The sequence below is a fragment of the Engystomops pustulosus genome, chromosome 4, assembly GCF_040894005.1.
Source record: "Engystomops pustulosus chromosome 4, aEngPut4.maternal, whole genome shotgun sequence".
Taxonomy (NCBI): Eukaryota; Metazoa; Chordata; class Amphibia; order Anura; family Leptodactylidae; genus Engystomops; species Engystomops pustulosus.
Genome location: NC_092414.1, coordinates 195,084,287 through 195,105,711, shown reverse-complemented (window position 1 = coordinate 195,105,711; position 21,425 = coordinate 195,084,287). Strand labels below are relative to the sequence as shown.

At 40.9% G+C, this 21,425-nt stretch overlaps 1 protein-coding gene across 1 annotated transcript in view; it reads right to left on the bottom strand.

The window, feature by feature from the left end:
* PLEKHA2 (pleckstrin homology domain containing A2) overlaps positions 1–21,425 on the bottom strand; it is a 70,779-nt gene that overhangs the window by 1,605 nt on the left and 47,749 nt on the right. The window contains exons 10-11 of the mRNA XM_072149242.1: positions 4,087–4,150; positions 1,699–1,776 (exon numbers count right to left, since the gene is read on the bottom strand). Coding sequence (XP_072005343.1) covers positions 1,699–1,776; positions 4,087–4,150 — 142 coding nt within the window. The remainder of the gene's footprint in view (positions 1–1,698; positions 1,777–4,086; positions 4,151–21,425) is intronic.

Here is a 21,425-nt window from a genome sequence, read left to right as displayed (position 1 = left end):
TTTTTTTGGTATTTTGTGGCTCAGAATCCCCTCAGAAGTCTATGGGAACACGTGGGGTTACACAAAAGACCAGGTCACATGGGTTCCAGCCCATGTGACATAGAATTGCACTGGTACTACCAACTGTTCAGGTGCTAGCCGGTGCACGGGTGCAGGGCAGTAACCCCTCCGCTCTAGCCAACTATGCCGCAGCCCCTTCATGCCGCTCCCGGCGGTTTGCAAGGCAGTACGATTATTTCAGGGCTTGTACGTCATAAATCTGCCCCACATAATTGATGCATTTGCATTTTGGGTATTTGATTAACATATTTGAGTAGTAGGTTGAGCCCAAACCACTCAGCAATTTATTTGCAATTACGTGAACACGGGCCTATATAATTTGTTATACAGATGAAGGATAAAGGATAATTTTAATAAATTTGTAGACTGTAAAAACACTCATATACTTTTAACATCCCTTAAATTTATAGATTAGAAACCAGTTTAATTTGTGCTGACATCACATTTCTGAGGTATATTTGGAAATGTCTCCTCAGGCCTGCAGGCTGTGCCACCCACTTAAAGGGCAGATTTATCACCACTTCACAAGATGACATGATCTTTATCCGTCTCCCAAGCATGAAATTGCAAAATGTTGTTTTCCTACACGGCAAAGAGGCTATATATAGTCTCTTGTGAAATCTCAAGTCTTGTTTGTGTGAAGGAAGAAAGAGGAAGGATCTTAAATACCCAAGAAAAATCTGAAAAAGTTCATAAATCGATAAAAAGAAAATTAGCTTTTGACGTGTTTGAGATATAAGGGCTGTCAATCTACAATGTTCGGTATCAACAATGGGAAAATCTCAGGAGATCCTAGATCCTACCTGACCCCTATGAACCCAACCATAGGTCCACCTCACTACCCTTTCCAACAGTACCATATACTGTTTAACCTCCACTATCTGTCCCTTGGGGAAGCTGAGGGTTGTTAAAATTGACATTCACATGACTTGGATTAACCTTGAAATCCGGTCCTAGTGCCAGATGAGTACATTGGGTGCAACTAAATGGGTGACAAAGACAGGTATTTATGTGAATGTGAAAGAATTAATGCTTTTGTTTATGTTTAATGTATCTTTCCTGAGGTAAAGCAGGGTGTGATTGGCTAGCACGCTAGAACATTCCAGAACTGAGCAAAAGTCTATAAATATATGGTTGAAAGCCTTTCAGAGGTAGTTTCTGGTTAGTTATTAGTTACTGTCTCTATCCTGAGACCTATGCCAAACTGACTACTGATTTTGTGCGGCTGATGCATATTGAGCCGCCATAGCTGAGCACTGTTCCAGGCTGAGGTACTTATTGTGCATTCCTGCTTGTTTGCTGCTAGCCAACCTAACAGCCCTACTCACCCGCAGAGAGAATCTTTACAGTCTTTTACCTGCTGCTGAGAGTTCTTCAAATAACGGAACTGTGAGTTTTGATTTGTGTGAATCCCTGGCTAGCCGCTACCATTTTACCATCACTTACACCGGGAGTACCACAGAGGGAACCGGAAAGCAGCCTCCCCCTCCTCTTGCTTCACCCTGCTGGCCATGACGAGGACCGAGCTACCGTGACATCTGCGGCCAGACTGCAACCAAACCAACTACTCCATTCTAGTATCAAGCTACTCCCATACGCTGTTGGCCCCCGGTGGGGATGTTGCAGACGTATACATACCCGACAGCGGGTCCTTAAGGTTTGAATGGCAGCATTGATGGCCTTTATCCAACTGTGCATTTCCTGAGGACTATCAGTCTGTGAAGAACAAGTAGAAATAAATTATTTTCTTTTGATAAAACCAGATACAAAACTCATATTTTCACTGCCACTTGTTCTTACACTAATGCCATAGTGCACACATGGTGGTAAATTTGGCAACAGAGAGCGTAAGTGTGTAGTCCGGTACCATAGAAACGCACAGAATTGCTATACACAACATTGCCATTCTTTTATAGGGCCTCCTACAAGCGAATATCGAGTAAGAAGATCCTCTCCTTGACATCCATAACAGGACACATGGATATGGGTTGTCTTCTTGAGACAGCTCCTTCAACAGGAGGAGGATAGAGATGAAGAAGGAGCACATGGACTATCCATTTCAGTGAATCATGGGTGACCCTCTGACTCCACCCAAAAGTGGTTAAAAAATGTCTGTACATTACTAGACCTAAATATAAGAGAAGATCATCCTTGTGAATATGAACTAACATCTAGGCCTGCCCCGCTGTCACGATGAGTATCACTTTGATACAAGCCAGGAGAACTTCCATCATTCATAAAGAAGGTATTTGTGAGAGAGGTGAGCGAGGACTGATGTCATCCTCATCTACAGAAAGGTCTCCTTACATCCGTTACATTCTGTCATCACAGTCTTCCTGAAGTTCCCGAAAATAATCAAGTAATGTGTCAAAATGAAACTAAATAATCCAGCTTTCCATTGAACAGTTTCATTTTTGGGACTGGCATCACATCCAATAAAATCTGAGGTGCCGCCAACATAAATGGCCAATGTTACTTCTGAAAACTCCTCTGCGTGACTGGGAGTTATTTCTGGACATCTTACTGAATGCGTCAAGACAAATGGAAACTATCCACCATATATATTCCTGACAAGTGAAAACAGTGGCGTAACTTGAAGATGAAGGTCCCCAGTGCAAAGTCTGTGCCAGGGCGCAGACTATAATGTATGGATTATAGTACTAGTCTTCTCATATGGGAAAGTGACACCTTATGGGCCCCCTAACCCTCTTGGGCCCGAGTGCGACTGCAACCTCTGCACCCCCTCAAGTTACGTCCCTGAGTGAAAAACAAAACTCAGCGTCCCACCGGCCTAAATCCAGATACACACGTGGTAGAGATCAACAGGCAGTGACTATATATTATGCTTCTTTACTTCTACCATCTACTTCTAAGTCCAGATATAGATAGGCTGGTGGTGGCTTTGGACAATACATTTCTTAGAAGCCTCATCCGATCTCTAGGACTTGGCCCTAGCCCTGGCCAAGTACAATACACACAAATAATTGCCCTTCTCTGGTAACATCTTTGTAGACAAAACTACCTTAGGACTTTACATGTCTACACTTCTTCTCGGCTAGATAGGAGATACAATGGGATCCAATTTTTCCACCATATCAGTTTCAGATAGGACAACTCGTTTTGAAGGTGACTTGGGGATCAACTATTCACTGTTAGTTTGGTTTTGAAGACTTCTGCTTTTGTTGTCCACGTAAAGCATGGAAGAGTGAAAGTACCTACTCAGTGATGGCTAAATGTTCTTCTAAAGGGTACAACCCCTAGAATTTTGGTGTATCCATCTGAATATTGGCATTTGCTTTTACCATTGTAAGGTTTTTTTTTAGCTGTTGATCTTCTTGGCATTTACAAAAAAAGAGGTCAAAAAAGGTTTCCTAAAAAGATTTCACTGCTTGATCCAGACCAGCACCAACGTTGTACGTTGATGCTCATCGAAACATAAAGCAAAATCTGTAATAGGGCCTACCGTATTTTTCGGACTATAAGGCGCACAAAAAAAAAATCGATTTTCTCAGAAATCAAAGGTGCGCCTTGTAGTCCAGTGAGCCCTATATATGAACTGTACTCACAGACAACAGCTGCCCTGAACTGTGCACAGGTCTGCCACCTGCTGGTCATTCATCCTTATAATCAGGTGCGCCTTATATATGAACCTAGATGGTTTAGCAGGCATTTATTGATGGTGCGCCTTATAATCCGGTGCGCCTTATAGTCTGAAAAATACGGTACTTACAATACTCGGACCATATTGGGCAGTAGAGAGACTTGGGGCCTTCTCAGACACCAGGATTTGGGCATGGATTGCCCATACAAATCTCATAGCAGTTACAACACTTCCCAGGCTGTGTAATCCAAAGCTTTTCACCTACGCTGATATATTAGGGAGATTTACGAAGCACAAAAAATATGTAGTCACTTTAATGATGTGTTTTTGGCACTTTTTGCACATTCCCTGACAGTTTTTGGTGGTGTAGCGCTATGTAAACTCTTTCTGGCAAATAAAATATGATATTCAGTAAAACCCTTTACCTGGATGTAGAAGGTCCTGGGGGCTGTAATAACTTCAAACAGGTTGTCCCTCATCAGCAAATCCCTACAGAAATTTAAATATAAAACCAGTTACTGAAGGTAACATCTCCATCTCATTATATACATAACATTTATCACATTACTTATACATCATACTAACCAGACTGAGGCCTGGCCATATACGGTAACTAAAGTAGGTTATTCTGACTGCCAACCGCCGCCACTAGAGGGAGCTCTAAAGCTTAATGTAGAGATGTAATGTAACTCTTTATGCAGTGACCTCAAGTAGCGGCTGTGGAAAAGCATCCATGCTAAAATTAATGAGCAATGATTTTATTAAATGAATAGGAACAGAATTTTTGACCCATATAAATGAAAGAATAGTGATATGTTACCCAAAAGATGTGGCCATCTTAAGTGAGTAACTATTATCTGAGGGGGAATTGACAGTGTTGCAGTGTCACATGTAATATAGCGCCACCTCAGGAGATATAAATATTGCACACAAGTCATTACAGGAGGTCCCCTACTTAAGAACACTCGACCTACATACGACCCCTAGTTACAAACGGACCTCTGGATATTGGTAATTTATTGTGCTTTAGTCCCAGGCTACAATAATCATCTATAACAGTTATCACAGGTGTCTGTAATGAAGATTTAGTGTTATTCCTGGTTCTTATGACAGCCCAACATTTATAAAATCCAATTGTCACAGAGACCAAAAAAGTTCTGGCTGGGGTCACAATGATAAAATATACAGTTCCGACTTACATACAAATTCAACTTAAGAACAAACCTACAGACCCTATCTTGTATGTAACCCGGGGACTGCCTGTATAGGGGTTTTCTTGTGTAAAGTGTTTTGGATTCATCTATATCATTTATCATAAATACACAATAGACACAGGTCATACCTCTGGGACCTGCACCTATCCTGAAACCTGTGACCCCTTTCCCATGCTTGGGCTGAATGGATAAGGGAGCACCGAATATAGCTAAGTCGGCGCAGCTATTTCCGGTGCTCTTGAATGTACATTGGTTATGAATCAATTTGGCCTGAATGCGGGAACTGGGTCAGAGGTTCAACCCACATCATGTATTTATGAGAAACTAGACAGTCCCTCTCTTACAGTCCTAATTCATTACAAGTACCACCATATCCTGTTAAATGGGGATATAGGGAGCACCCCCCATCATTGGGTATACTCTGATGAGCCTATTAATATGGTACTGTAACATAATTTATGTGCACTGTATAACAGCATTGTATATGTGTACAGTATAGTGACTTTATTTATGGGCACTGTATATCAGTATATCACTGTATATCACTGTATATCCGCATTGTATATGTGTACAGTATAGCGACTTTATTTATCTGCACTGTATAACAGCATTGTATATGTGTACAGTATAGCGACTTTATTTATGTGCACTGTATAACAGCATTGTATATGTGTACAGTATAGCGACATTATTTATGTGCACTGTATAACAGCATTGTATATGTGCACAGTATAACGACATTATTTATGTGCACTGTATAACAGCATTGTATATGTGCACAGTATAACGACATTATTTATGTGCACTGTATAACAGCATTGTATATGTGTACAGTATAACGACTTTATTTATGTGCACTGTATATCAGCATTGTATATGTGTACAGTATAACGACATTATTTATGTGCACTGTATATCAGCATTGTATATGTGTACAGTATAACGACATTATTTATGGGCACTGTATATCAGCATTGTATATGTGTACAGTATAGCGACTTTATTTATGTGCACTGTATAACAGCATTGTATATGTGTACAGTATAGCGACTTTATTTATGTGCACTGTATAACAGCATTGTATATGTGTACAGTATAGTGACATTATTTATGTGCACTGTATAACAGCATTGTATATGTGCACAGTATAACGACATTATTTATGTGCACTGTATAACAGCATTGTATATGTGCACAGTATAACGACATTATTTATGTGCACTGTATAACAGCATTGTATATGTGTACAGTATAACGACTTTATTTATGTGCACTGTATATCAGCATTGTATATGTGTACAGTATAACGACATTATTTATGTGCACTGTATATCAGCATTGTATATGTGTACAGTATAACGACATTATTTATGGGCACTGTATATCAGCATTGTATATGTGTACAGTATAGCGACTTTATTTATGTGCACTGTATATCAGCATTGTATATGTGTACAGTATAACGACATTATTTATTTGCACTGTATATCAGCATTGTATATGTGTACAGTATAACGATATTATGTATGTGCACTGTATATCAGCATTGTATATGTGTACAGTATAACGACTTTATTTATGTGCACTGTATATCAGCATTGTATATGTGTACAGTATAACGACATTATTTATTTGCACTGTATATCAGCATTGTATATGTGTACAGTATAACGATATTATGTATGTGCACTGTATATCAGCATTGTATATGTGTACAGTATAGCGACTTTATTTATGGGCAATGTATATCAGCATTGTATATGTGTACAGTATAGCGACTTTATTTATGTGCACTGTATATCAGCATTGTATATGTGTACAGTATAACGATATTATGTATGTGCACTGTATATCAGCATTGTATATGTGTACAGTATAACGATATTATGTATGTGCACTGTATATCAGCATTGTATATGTGTACAGTATAGCGACTTTATTTATGTGCACTGTATATCAGCATTGTATATGTGTACAGTATAGCGACATTATTTATGTGCACTGTATATCAGCATTGTATATGTGTACAGTATAGCGACATTATTTATGTGCACTGTATATCAGCATTGTATATGTGTACAGTATAGTGACTTTATTTATCTGCACTGTATAACAGCATTGTATATGTGTACAGTATAACGACATTATTTATGTGCACTGTATAACAGCATTGTATATGTGTACAGTATAGCGACATTATTTATGGGCACTGTATATCAGTATATCACTGTATATCACTGTATATCCGCATTGTATATGTGTACAGTATAGCGACTTTATTTATGTGCACTGTATAACAGCATTGTATATGTGTACAGTATAGCGACATTATTTATGTGCACTGTATAACAGCATTGTATATGTGCACAGTATAACGACATTATTTATGTGCACTGTATAACAGCATTGTATATGTGCACAGTATAACGACATTATTTATGTGCACTGTATAACAGCATTGTATATGTGTACAGTATAACGACTTTATTTATGTGCACTGTATATCAGCATTGTATATGTGTACAGTATAACGACATTATTTATGTGCACTGTATATCAGCATTGTATATGTGTACAGTATAACGACATTATTTATGGGCACTGTATATCAGCATTGTATATGTGTACAGTATAGCGACTTTATTTATGGGCAATGTATATCAGTATTGTATATGTGTACAGTATAGCGACTTTATTTATGTGCACTGTATATCAGCATTGTATATGTGTACAGTATAACGATATTATGTATGTGCACTGTATATCAGCATTGTATATGTGTACAGTATAACGATATTATGTATGTGCACTGTATAACAGCATTGTATATGTGTACAGTATAACGACATTATTTATGTGCACTGTATATCAGCATTGTATATGTGTACAGTATAACGACATTATTTATGGGCACTGTATAACAGCATTGTATATGTGTACAGTATAACGATATTATGTATGTGCACTGTATATCAGCATTGTATATGTGTACAGTATAGCGACTTTATTTATGTGCACTGTATATCAGCATTGTATATGTGTACAGTATAGCGACATTATTTATGTGCACTGTATATCAGCATTGTATATGTGTACAGTATAGCGACATTATTTATGTGCACTGTATATCAGCATTGTATATGTGTACATTATAGCGACATTATTTATGTGCACTGTATATCAGCATTGTATATGTGTACAGTATAACGACATTATTTATGTACACTGTATAACAGCATTGTATATGTGTACAGTATAACGACATTATTTATGTGCACTGTATAACAGCATTGTATATGTGTACAGTATAACGATATTATGTATGTGCACTGTATATCAGCATTGTATATGTGTACAGTATAGCGACTTTATTTATGTGCACTGTATATCAGCATTGTATATGTGTACAGTATAGCGACATTATTTATGTGCACTGTATATCAGCATTGTATATGTGTACAGTATAGCGACATTATTTATGTGCACTGTATATCAGCATTGTATATGTGTACATTATAGCGACATTATTTATGTGCACTGTATATCAGCATTGTATATGTGTACAGTATAACGACATTATTTATGTACACTGTATAACAGCATTGTATATGTGTACAGTATAACGACATTATTTATGTGCACTGTATAACAGCATTGTATATGTGTACAGTATAACGATATTATGTATGTGCACTGTATATCAGCATTGTATATGTGTACAGTATAGTGACATTATTTATGTGCACTGTATATCAGCATTGTATATGTGTACAGTATAACGACATTATTTATGTGCACTGTATAACAGCATTGTATATGTGTACAGTATAACGACATTATTTATGTGCACTGTATATCAGCATTGTATATGTGTACAGTATAGCGACATTATTTATGTGCACTGTATATCAGTATTGTATATGTGTACAGTATAACGACATTATTTATGTGCACTGTATATCAGCATTGTATATGTGTACAGTATAGCGACATTATTTATGTGCACTGTATAACAGCATTGTATATGTGTACAGTATAACGACATTATTTATGTGCACTGTATATCAGCATTGTATATGTGTACAGTATAGCGACATTATTTATGTGCACTGTATAACAGCATTGTATATGTGTACAGTATAGCGACATTATTTATGTGCACTGTATAACAGCATTGTATATGTGTACAGTATAACGACATTATTTATGTGCACTGTATATCAGCATTGTATATGTGTACAGTATAGCGACATTATTTATGTGCACTGTATATCAGCATTGTATATGTGTATGAAAGTACTAGTTATTTGCAGTGTGTGCCAGGGTTATTTATGTGTACTATATGGAAGCACTAGTTATTGGCATGGTAGATATTATAATTATATTACTGCCTGTATCTAATCTGTATTTGTGTACTTGATGCTTATTTCTAACCGAACCCATGAACCTACTTAGTAAAACTCCGCATAGTAAGTAATCCTCCCTAAACCCTGTATATCCAGCGTATACATAGTGTGACCTGACCTATACACGCAGATACATGAATGCCCTCTGTACCAGGCTGCGTCCCTGTGCTAGACGTGACCTCACTGAGATTGGAAGCAATTATGATGTTCCAGCAATTATGTTTACCAGCTGATACGTGATGGCTGTCCAGATGTGGATCAGTCAGCAGGGCTGCATGTGCCATGTACACATTTCCACCACCCACATCCACACCTTAGACTGGTAGTGACTGGGCAGCCGGCTCCGGCACAGCTTTAGTGTCTGCTCGCTGCAGGGGCTTCCTACACAGAAGAGACAGATCACATATGTCCTGCACCAACGCATTTCACATCCCTTGTTTACTTACTGATCTGTAGAAAGTGTAGTTACACTATACCCTCCAACCAGGGGGAGAAGGTGTGACTGTCCCCACCCCGGGCTGGGTGTAGCGGGTGACAACTAGACTCTGTCTCTAATGGCTGAGACTGAAGGAGCCTCTGATCCAACACATATCATCCCTTGTGGTCAATGAGAGAACCACCTAAGTGGTTGTGGGGCCTTTACTTTTGCTATGCACAGATCCAAATGGTCAGTCTGTCAGTATTATAGGTGATGTAGTTGCAACTGGGTACAGAAGCTGGAATGTCCCAGGACCCCTCTCATAACACTGTCTAATTACTATAACTTCTTCTCACATAGCCCATATCTCTCTACCCTGTGATTTATGATACACAGGACCTTGACCTGTCTCAGGTCAGGAGATCATTAACTCTTTAAGTAAACTGGCAGAAGGTCAGCATATAGTCCAGTAGAGGAGGCTATGGAGACCAATGCAGCTTTGACGGCTACAGAATTCTCCTAGGTCCTAGGACATGTCAATATATAAAAGACTGCAGAGCCATCTAGGAGATTTTACTACATCACTACTGAAATCAGAGGTCGCGATAACGCCTCTACATGTGTCATAGATGCGTTTAGAGGCTGATTTACTCCCCAAAAAAATCACCAAGCGTATTAATACGCTTGGTGATTTCCCTGTGGGCTGCCGCTTCCCCTGTGACAGCGCCGGCTGCGATCCTGCAAGATATTCTCTGCAGGATCGCAGCGCTGAGTGGCTGGAGGCAGGACAGGGAGGGACTTCCTGCTCACCGTCCAAACCTCTCCCGCGGGGCGCCGGGAGATAGGTGAGAGATGGAGGAGCCGATCGAGGGGTGGGGGCGGGGCCGAGCGAGGGGTGGGGTGGGGCCGGGCGAGGGGTGGGCCGGGATATCTGTTACCGGGGCTCCTGATCTGTGTGCGATCGTGCACACAGCCAGTAATAGGATCGTGCTGTCTATGTGACAGCCCGATCGTGTACGGTGACAGGGGCCCGATTATTATCAGTCTCCTGTCACAGCAGCCCCTGTATACAGTGAGAGGCTGCAGGGAAGGTGCTGTATGCATCCTCTCTGCATGTCTCTGTATACAGATCACTGATGACACTGATCCAATGGGCTCTTACCATTAGATCACTGTTATCTGTCATCTACATTTGAGTAAAGCAAGGAACACATATATTATGTGTTCCTCCCTAAATGTGCCCCTGTAAACAAAAAATAAAAAAACGCAGAAAATAACTTAAATAAAATTTCAGCAGCATCAGCCCCAGACTGGTCTGGGGGCCGCCGTCAGCCATAGTCCGCTCTGTAGACAATAAGGCTGCATTCACACAAACGTATGCCCGCCAGGCCGTAGCCGTGCGGGCATGCGTTTGGTGCCATGGAGAGGAGGAGGGGGTGACCCCACCCCTCTCCATTGAAATGCATTGGGTACTGGCCGTAACACAGGGAAAGACATGTCATTATTCCATGTACGGAGCAGTATCTGTGCGGCCATTGCCATCTATTGGGAACATATGTACAGCCACAAGCTTGAGGCCGTGCATATGTCCCCCATATGGTAGTGTGAATGTAGCCTAAGGGTGAGGTTATTACTAGCAATGAAATAAAAGAAAGTGTACGTGCGGCTCACCCTTTCGTAGGTCTTCGATGAAGATCCAGGCACAATGGGGTATATCTAGCGTGTGAATCCACCACACAAGGAGTGCAAAAGCGATGTCTGCTGGGATCGCAGTCATAGCATGGATACAAGAAGAAAATTGGATCGCAGCACTTCCATAAAAAACGAAATCTTTATTCCAATAAGATTAAAAACATCATGTGGAAGGTAGAAAACATACGTTTTCAAATGCATCACAACAGCTGAGAAGAGATTTGTCCAATTACATTGCTGTCAACATTGTGTTAACAAAACACATGAATCAACACAATTTTACTGCGAGCGTTTTGTAAACGAAATGTTGAAAGGAATGTTATTGGGCAAATCTCTTCTCAGCTGTTGTGATGCGTTTGAAAACGTATGTAATAACCTCACCCTTAGGCTACATATGTGTTTGAAAACGCCATATGTGAACACACCATAAAAATGTTGTGCACCACTCGTTTAATACATACTTGCTATTTGAGGGCGCATTCATACGATGCGATGCGTTTTTGACGCATTCCAAAGGCTTCAACCTTGATCACATGCTGAAGTAACATTGCGTTTCCATTGCATATGCTGAAATGCAATGTTACTTCAACATGTGAAGCTTTTGGATACGTCAAAAACGCATTAAAAAGGTGTGAATGCGCCCTAAAGGGGTTTTCCCGAGAATTCAAATTAGACCCTAGCCTGGAATTTATACATTTATTAGTGAAAATTTCGTACTCCTCCTCAAAAATTGTGAGAGGAGTATTATTACTAGAGATGAGCGAGTATACTCGTCCGAGCTTGATGCTTGTTCGAGTATTAAGGTACTCGAAACGGCTCGTTGCTTGGACGAGTATTTCCCCTGCTCGAGATCGAGCATTTAATTAAAAAAACACAGTGAAGAACAATGAAGAATAGAATAAAAACAGTGAACACAGGATCATTTAAGTGAAAAAGACAGTGAAGAACACAGTGAAGAATAGATTACAGATGTTCGGCACATCTGCTTACTTGTCGGAAGATACGCGCGGAACGGCAGCAGGGAGACATCAAGCAGCAGGGAGACATCAAGCAGCACGGGGAGACATCAGGCAGCACGTGGAGACATCGGGCAGCGGGGAGACATCAGGCAGCACGGGGGAGACATCGGCAGCACGGGGGAGACATCAGGCAGCACGGGGGAGACATCAAGCAGCACGGGGAGACATCGGGCAGCACGGGGGAGACATCGGGCAGCACGGGGGAGACATCGGGCAGCACGGGGAGACATCGGGCAGCACGGGGGAGACATCGGGCAGCGCGGGGAGACATCGGGCAGCACGGGGGAGGCATCGGGCAGCGCGGGGGAGACATCGGGCAGCGCGGGGAGACATCGGGCAGCGCGGGGGAGACATCGGGCAGCACGGGGGAGACATCGGGCAGCACGGGGGAGACATCGGGCAGCACGGGGAGACATCGGGCAGCACGGGGAGACATCGGGCAGCACAGGGGAGACATCGGGCAGCACGGGGAGACATCGGGCAGCACGGGGGAGACATCGGGCAGCACGGGGAGACATCGGGCAGCACGGGGAGACTTCAGTGGAAGAAGAGGAGCGGATCCCGGGACAGCGTATCACCCCGACAAGTAAGCAGATGTGCCGAACATCTGTAATCTATTCTTCACTGTGTTTTTCACTGCGTTTTTCACTTAAATGATCCTGTGTTCACTGTTTTTATTCTATTCTTCACTGTTCTTCACATCTGATAACTTGCCGGGAGATAATATACGCGCGGAACAGTGAAGAATAGATTGCAGATGTTTGCATACATCTGCTCACTTATCAGAAGACATTCTTTTTCAATTAAATAACACATTTTATTCCAGAACCATGGTCCCTTTGAAAAATGCTCGGGTCTCCCATTGACTTCAATGGTGCTCGTTATTCGAGACGAGCACTCGAGCATCTGGAAAAGTTCGTCTCGAATAACGAGCACCCGAGCATTTTAGTGCTCGCTCATCTCTAATTATTACCCTTCTGGAAAAATGTTAGTGCGACCTCTGACTGAAATATATATAACACTGGAGCGGAATCACTTCTCACTGTATACACCTGTTATACAATATTATAGCAAGGTCTTTACATTACATAGAACTAATGAGTTGCTTTTTAGATATTCTTTCTCCAATATATATCTAGAGAAGTCTAAGCAGCACAACTAAGTCCAAGGAATGGTGCAAGTGGGTTCACACTTAACAGGGCCGGGATACAGAGAGAGGCTATATAGTAGCTGAAAATAGAATAAAGTCCGCCACACTTTTTCCACTATGCCTGGAGTCCTACTTATTTACCTAGAAGATACGTCCAATTTTTTGCCTGCTTTCAAATGAGAGCAGGAACAGATGTGTGAAGATTTCATGGGTGAAGGTTTTTCTCAGTAGAAAATTAGGGGGGTGGCTTGGGTGGTCATGGGCCCCCTGGAAGGCTTTGGCCCCGGGCTACTGCAGAGACCACTTATATTATAATCCACTACTGCCTCCAATCTAGGACAGTGACTCCCAGAGAAGCAGTGGTGCGTGGGACTGGCGTGGTGATAGGACTAGCCAGAAGCTAGGCTAACATGTACCGTATTTTTCAGACTATAAGGCGCACAAAAAATCCTTTAATTTTCTCAGAAATCAAAGGTGCGCTTTATAGTCCAGTGCGCCTTATATATGAACCTAATTACAGACAACAGCTGCCTTGTACTGTGCACAGGTCTGCCACCTGCTGGTCATTCATCCTTATAATCAGGTGCGCCTTATAATCCGGTGCGCCTTATATATGAACCTAGACGTTTTAGCAGGCATTTATTGATGGTGCGCCTTATAGTCCGAGAAATACGGTAAGTAGTAGAAGGGTTAGAATATTAATGATAATTTAGAATAGTAATGTGCACCCTATCTGGGTTACATTCAGTGGGGGCCCCTACCAGATGTTGCGTCCAGGGGCCTCCACTTACCTTAATCCAGCCCTGTCCGTGGAAGTATGAGCAGAAGTTGTGCAGGGGGTCCACATTAAAATTCTGCACTGAGGTTTGTTAGTCTTAGCTTTGTTAGTAAGCTTAGACACATTGGGGCAGATTTACTTACCCGGTCCATTCGCGTTCCAGCGGCGGCTTCTCTGCCGAGCGTTTGGGTCTTCCGGCGATTCATGAAGGTCCTGCGCCCGATGTCCACCAGGTGGCGCTGCTGCGCCGAAGTCCGCCGAGGTGCCCCGGAGTTCATCGTCTTCATCGTGGTGCATGTGAGTATGGCCCGTGCGACCAATTTTTTTAAAATGCGGCGGGTTTTCCGAATCCGTCGGGTTACCATTTGGCCACGCCCCCCCCCCCCCATTTCCGTCGCGTGCATGCCAGCGCCGATGCGCCACAAACCGATCGCGTGCGCCAAAATCCCGGGGCAATTCAGGGAAAATCGGTGCAAATCGGAAATATTCGGGTAACACGTCGGGAAAACGCGAATCAGGCCCTTAGTAAATGACCCCCATTGCTTTGCAAAAGTATTGCAGTGTTTTATACATTTCAATAGCGCACTACCGTAAAAAAATGGCATAGAAAATATAAAAGAAAAAGAAGCTTACTATATACTTTATTCACTTACAAAGTATTTTAATTGAGCCACCTCTTTACTGGACCGTCCTATAAATCATGTTATTCATCCCATCCAATCAATTCTGCATATAATATTAATGTCAAAATTTGTTTTTTTTTTTACTCCATTCCATTTATAAATGGAATAAAATCATCAAAAACTACCATTCATCCCACAAAAAATAAGCCCTGATTCAACAACATCTACAGGACAAAAAAAAGCAACATAATAGTAGCTTAGCAATTAACCCCTTCCCTGCCGATGCCCTTTTTCGTTTTCATTTTTCACTCCCCACCAATCTGTAACTTTTTTATTTTTCCATGTACAGAGCTGTGTTATGACTTATTTTCTGTGTAACAAATTAGACTTCATAGCGATGGTATTTAATATTCCATGCCGTGTACTGGGAAGCGGGGGAAAAAATTCCAAATGCAGTGAAATTGGTGAAAAAAAGTATTTGCGCCGTTTTCTTGTGGGCTTGGATATTACAGATTTCACTTTACGCCCCAAATGACATGTCTACTTTATTCTTTGGGTCGGTACGATTACGGTGATACCAAATTTGTATAGGTTTTATAATGTTTTCATACATTTACAAAAATTAAAACCTCCTGTACAAAAATTTTTGGGGGGATTTTGCCATCTTCTGGCGCTAATAACTTTTAATACTTTGGTGTACGGAGCTGTGTGAGGTGTCGTTTTTTGCGACTTTTGATGACGTTATCAATGTTATCATTTTTAGGACTGTACAACCTTTTGATCATTTTTTATAGAATTTTTTAAATTTTTTTAAATGGCAAAAAAGTGGCATTTTCGAATTTGGGCGCTATTTTCCGTTACGGGATTAAATGTAGTGAAAAAACGTTATTATATTTTGATAGATCGGGCATTTTCGGATGTGGCGATACCTAATGTGTTTATGATTTTTACTGTTTATTTATATTTATATCAGTTCTAGGGAAAGGGGGGGTGATTTGAATTTTTATGTTTTTTTATTATAATTTTTTTTAAACTTTTTTTTATTTTTACTATTTTTCAGACTACCTAGGGTACTTTAACCCTAGGTTGTCTGATCGATCCTATCATATACAGGCGGTCCCCTACTTAAGGACACCCGACTTACAGACAACCCATAGTTACAGACAGACCCCTCTGACCTCTGGTGAAGCTCTCTGGATGCTTTACTATAGCCCCAGACTGCAGTGATCAGCTGTAAGGTGTCTGTAATGAAGCATTATTGATAATCCTTGGTCCCATTACAGCAAAAAATGTTTAAACCACAATTGTCACTGGGGCCAAAATTTTTTTTGTCTGGATCTACAATTATAAAATATACAGTTTCGACTTACATACAAATTCAACTTAAGAACAAACCTCCAGACCCTATCTTGTACGTAACCCGGGGACTGCCTGTACTGCCATATGGCAGTATATGGGGATTTTCCTCCTCATTTATTACAATGTGCTGATAGCACATTGTAATGAATGGGTTAACACGAAACAGCCTTGGGTCTTCTGATGATCTGAGGCTGTCATTTGGACGGATCGCTGCTCCCCAATGACGTCACTGGAGCATCGTGTTGCCTGGTTTATTATGATGGAATATGATGGTAAATTTCCTTTAATGGTTAAAACTGTACAAGAAAAAGTTTGATAACTTTTTGAAAAAACTGGAAGGCAGCGCATATTACAATTTAAAGTTCTCTGCCAGTTGTCAGTGAATGGGACCATTTTCTGTGGCTAAAAACCTGTTGAGAGCTTTTACTGATAATTTGTTACAATGGGGGTCATTTACTAAGGGCCCGAACCGCGTTTTTCCGGCGGGTTACGCAAATATTTCCGTTTTGCCCCGATTTTCCCTGAATTGCCCCAGGGTTTTGGTGCACGCGATCGGATTGTGGCGCATCGGCGCCGGTGTGCACGCAACGGAAATTGGAGGCGTGGCCTACGAAAACCTCACGGATTCGGAAAAACCGCAGCATTAAAAAAAAAAAAAAAAGGGTCGCTTGACACGCGCTTACCTTCACCCGGCTTGGCTTGGTGAACTTCAGTGCATTCCGACGAACTTCAGCGCAGCAGCGACATCTAGTGGACGTCGGAGGAACTACCTCCCGGCCAGACCCAAATCCTCCACAAAGAACGCGCCGCTGGATCGCGAATGGACCGGGTAAGTAAATCTGCCCCACATTGTGTCATAGCATGAAAAACAGATCAGATTGTTCATCTTGCAAAAATAATGTCATCTATATAATAAGCCGGTCCTAGGTCCGGACATGTTTTCTGGTAATAGCATCATGCTGTAGAAATCCATAAAGTTGTTTGGGATACTTTATTAGTTAGGTTTCTATATTTTACATCACTTGAAAGAAACATATTAAATATTTATTAGAAAAATGTGTCTGTTATAAAAGTATATTTGCCCTGTAAAAATGTAATAAAATTAAGGAATAATTCAGTGAATCCGCTGTGAGTGGAGCGTTCCTTTAAAATTTCACACTTTGCATTAAAAAAAAAAAAAAGAGAGATGAGTGATCTCTACATGTAATTCACATAACCTGCCACCAGGGGGAGCTGATGTATAATATTGTACTTGGCTGTCACATGCAGTGGCCGCTCTCGTGTCTTGCATGGACAGGATGTAATGTGACAATAACATAGGTGACTGTGCAGATGTGTATTGATTCCGGAGGTGTTACATATGGCAATAAGAGATCATTCTGATTGGATGAAAAGTTGACGTGCCAAAGTGCAATGTGGATGGAGGGTGGGCTTCAGGATAAAGTCAGATAAATTCAGTTCTACCTAGTATACATGTATTAAAGGGATCTTCCCATTCTAAGTGGGACGCCCACCAAGTATAGCACATCCTATGGCTATATAATGTATAGTTAAAGGAAATCTACCATCATGATAAACCAGGGACATTACTCATAGATCCAGGCACCGGGACTGTGGTAATCTTCTTATATTTGTTATCCATGGCCTCCTGCCTTCTAAAATCATATTTTACAATTATGCTTATGAGCCTGAAGGGCTCTGGGAGCATTACCAGAGCCCCTCAGTGCTGCAGATTCAAAGGCTGTTACAATGAGCAGAAAATCTGCCACCCCTCTGCTCTCTCCCTCCTCCCTTACATGCCTGTGTGATCAAGCAGCAGGAAGTACAGGGGGTGGGGAAAGCTGCTCTGCTCATTGTAATAGCATGTGAAGCTACAGCACAGAGGGGCTCTGGTAACACCCACAGGAGCCCTTATGTCTCATGAGCATAATTTTAAAAATTGATTTTAAAAGAAAGGAGGCCATGGATAACAAATATAAGAAGATTACCACAGTCACAGTGCATGGATCTAGGAGTAATGTCCCAGGTTTATTATAATGGGTTTTGATGGTAAATTTCCTTTATGTTTAGAAGAATTGGGCAAAAACTTGCACATGATCCAATATGGCAGAATTCAAGATGGCGGCCATGTTCCACACATATAAAAAAATTAGATCCCCTAATCTTTTACTTGTTGGGTCTTTAGAGATGTAATTTTCCCTTTTGTTTCTGAAAAATAAAGGATCCTGGGAGTATATATCAGACAATATTACCTTACCTCACAAGTGTTCTGGATAATAATAATAAGAGAAATAATAAGAGATAATAAGAGAAAGCTGGGGGGCACAACATTTGGAAGAGGGGTACAATTTGAGGGGGAGCTGAAAAAGGAACAATGAAAATGGGGGTACAATATATATGGGGTATATAATGTGTGGGGGTGGAACAGAAGGCGTGGTCTAGGGCAAAGAATATTTCAGCTGCAGCAAAAGTTTAGAGGTATGAGCATATTTTTATATGGTTAGTTTAGTATATTCCTGGGAATATCTCTTCAGCTGAGCCATGTGATCTCTTTGTGACCCCCCCCCCCCCCCTTCGATGATGCACCTATCCAGGCTGTACCACAACGACTCTTCACAGGGTGTAGACCCCCTTCACATGCCGTATTCAGTTATGCTATATGAACACTGCCCCACGACCCGGACTCTTGGCATCATAGTCAGCCTTTTAATCAGGGCCGGAGCCAGCATTGGGCGTACCTGGGCAAGTGCCGGGCCCAGGGCTGCTGTAGGGGCCCACATAAGACTATACATAAGGTATCCATGGGGTGAGGGGGCTGTAACTAATGAATCCATAGGATGTGAGGAGGGCTTTAAATAAAATATCCATGAGGGGGCTGTATATAATATAACCACGAGGGGGCTGTATATAATAAATCCATGTGGGAGCTGTATATAATATATCCATGTGGGGGCTGTATATAATATAACCACGAGGGGGCTGTATATAAAAATCCATGTGGGGGCTGTATATAATATATCCATGTGGGGGCTGTATATAATATAACCATGAAGGGGCTGTATATAAAATATCCATGAGGGGGCTGTATATAATATAACCATGAGGAGGCTGTATATAATATAACCATGAGGGGGCTGTATATAATATAACCATGAGGAGGCTGTATATAAAATAACCATGGAGGGGCTGTATATAATATAACCATGAGGAGGCTGTATATAATATAACCATGGAGGGGCTGTATATAATATAACCACGAGGGGGCTGTATATAATATATCCATGAGGAGGCTGTATATAATATAACCATGAGGAGGCTGTATATAATATAACCATGTGGGGGCTGTATATAAAATAACCATGAGGGAGCTGTATTTCAAATATCCAAGAGGGGGCTGTATATAAAATACCCATGAGGAGGCTGTATATAATATAACCATGAGGAGGCTGTATATAAAATAACCATGAGGGGGCTGTATATAATATAACCATGAGGGGGCTGTATATAATATAACCATGAGGGGGCTGTATATAATATAACCATGAGGAGGCTGTATATAATATAACCATGAGGGGGCTGTATATAATATAACCATGAGGGGGCTGTATATAATATAACCATGAGGGGGCTGTATATAATATAACCATGAGGAGGCTGTATATAAAATAACCATGAGGGGGCTGTATATAATATAACCATGAGGGGGCTGTATATAATATAACCATGAGGGGGCTGTATATAATATAACCATGAGGAGGCTGTATATAATATAACCATGAGGGGGCTGTATATAATATAACCATGAGGGGACTGTATATAATATAACCATGAGGAGGCTGTATATAATATAACCATGAGGGGGCTGTATATAATATAACCATGAGGGGGCTGTATATAATATAACCATGAGGAGGCTGTATATAATATAACCATGAGGGGGCTGTATATAATATAACCATGAGGGGGCTGTATATAATATAACCATGAGGGGGCTGTATATAATATAACCATGAGGAGGCTGTATATAAAATAACCATGAGGGGGCTGTATATAATATAACCATGAGGGGGCTGTATATAATATAACCATGAGGGGGCTGTATATAATATATCCATGAGGGGGCTGTATATAATATAACCATGAGGAGGCTGTATATAATATAACCATGAAGGGGCTGTATATAATATAACCATGAGGAGGCTGTATATAATATAGCCATGAGGAGGCTGTATATAATATAACCATGAGGGGCTGTATATAACATAACCATGAGGGGGCTGTATATAATATAACCATGAGGGGGCTGTATATAATATAACCATGAGGAGGCTGTATATAATATAGCCATGAAGGGGCTGTATATAATTTAACCACGTGAGGGCTGTATATAATATAACCATGAAGGGGCTGTATATAATATATCCATGAAGAGGCTGTATATAATATATCCATGAAGAGGCTGTATATAATATAACCATGAGGGGGCTGTATATAAAATACCCATGAAGAGGCTGTATATAATATAACCATGAGGGGGCTGTATATAAAATACCCATGAAGAGGCTGTATATAATATAAACATGAAGGGGCTGTATATAATATATCCATGAAGAGGCTGTATATAATTTAACCATGAAGGGGCTGTATATAATTTAACCATGTGGGGGCTGTATATAATATATCCATGAAGAGGCTGTATATAATTTAACCATGTGGGGGCTGTATATAATATATCCATGAAGGGGCTGTATATAATTTAACCATGTGGGGGCTGTATATAATATATCCATGAAGAGGCTGTATATAATATAACCACGAGGGGGCTGTATATAATATAACCATGAGGGGGCTGTATATAATATAACCATGAGGGGGCTGTATATAATATAACCATGAGGGGGCTGTATATAATATAACCATGTGGGGGCTGTATATAATATAACCATGAGGGGGCTGTTTGGCATAATAAGCTAGGGAATTTTTGAAGATTCCCTACTACTCTTTGTTCTTTAGAGGATTCTAGAAAATAAAACAACACTGTCCTCCCAGCAAGCACAAATGGCACTGCCTCCAGCTGCCTATGTGATGCTGTACTGAGGCATCAT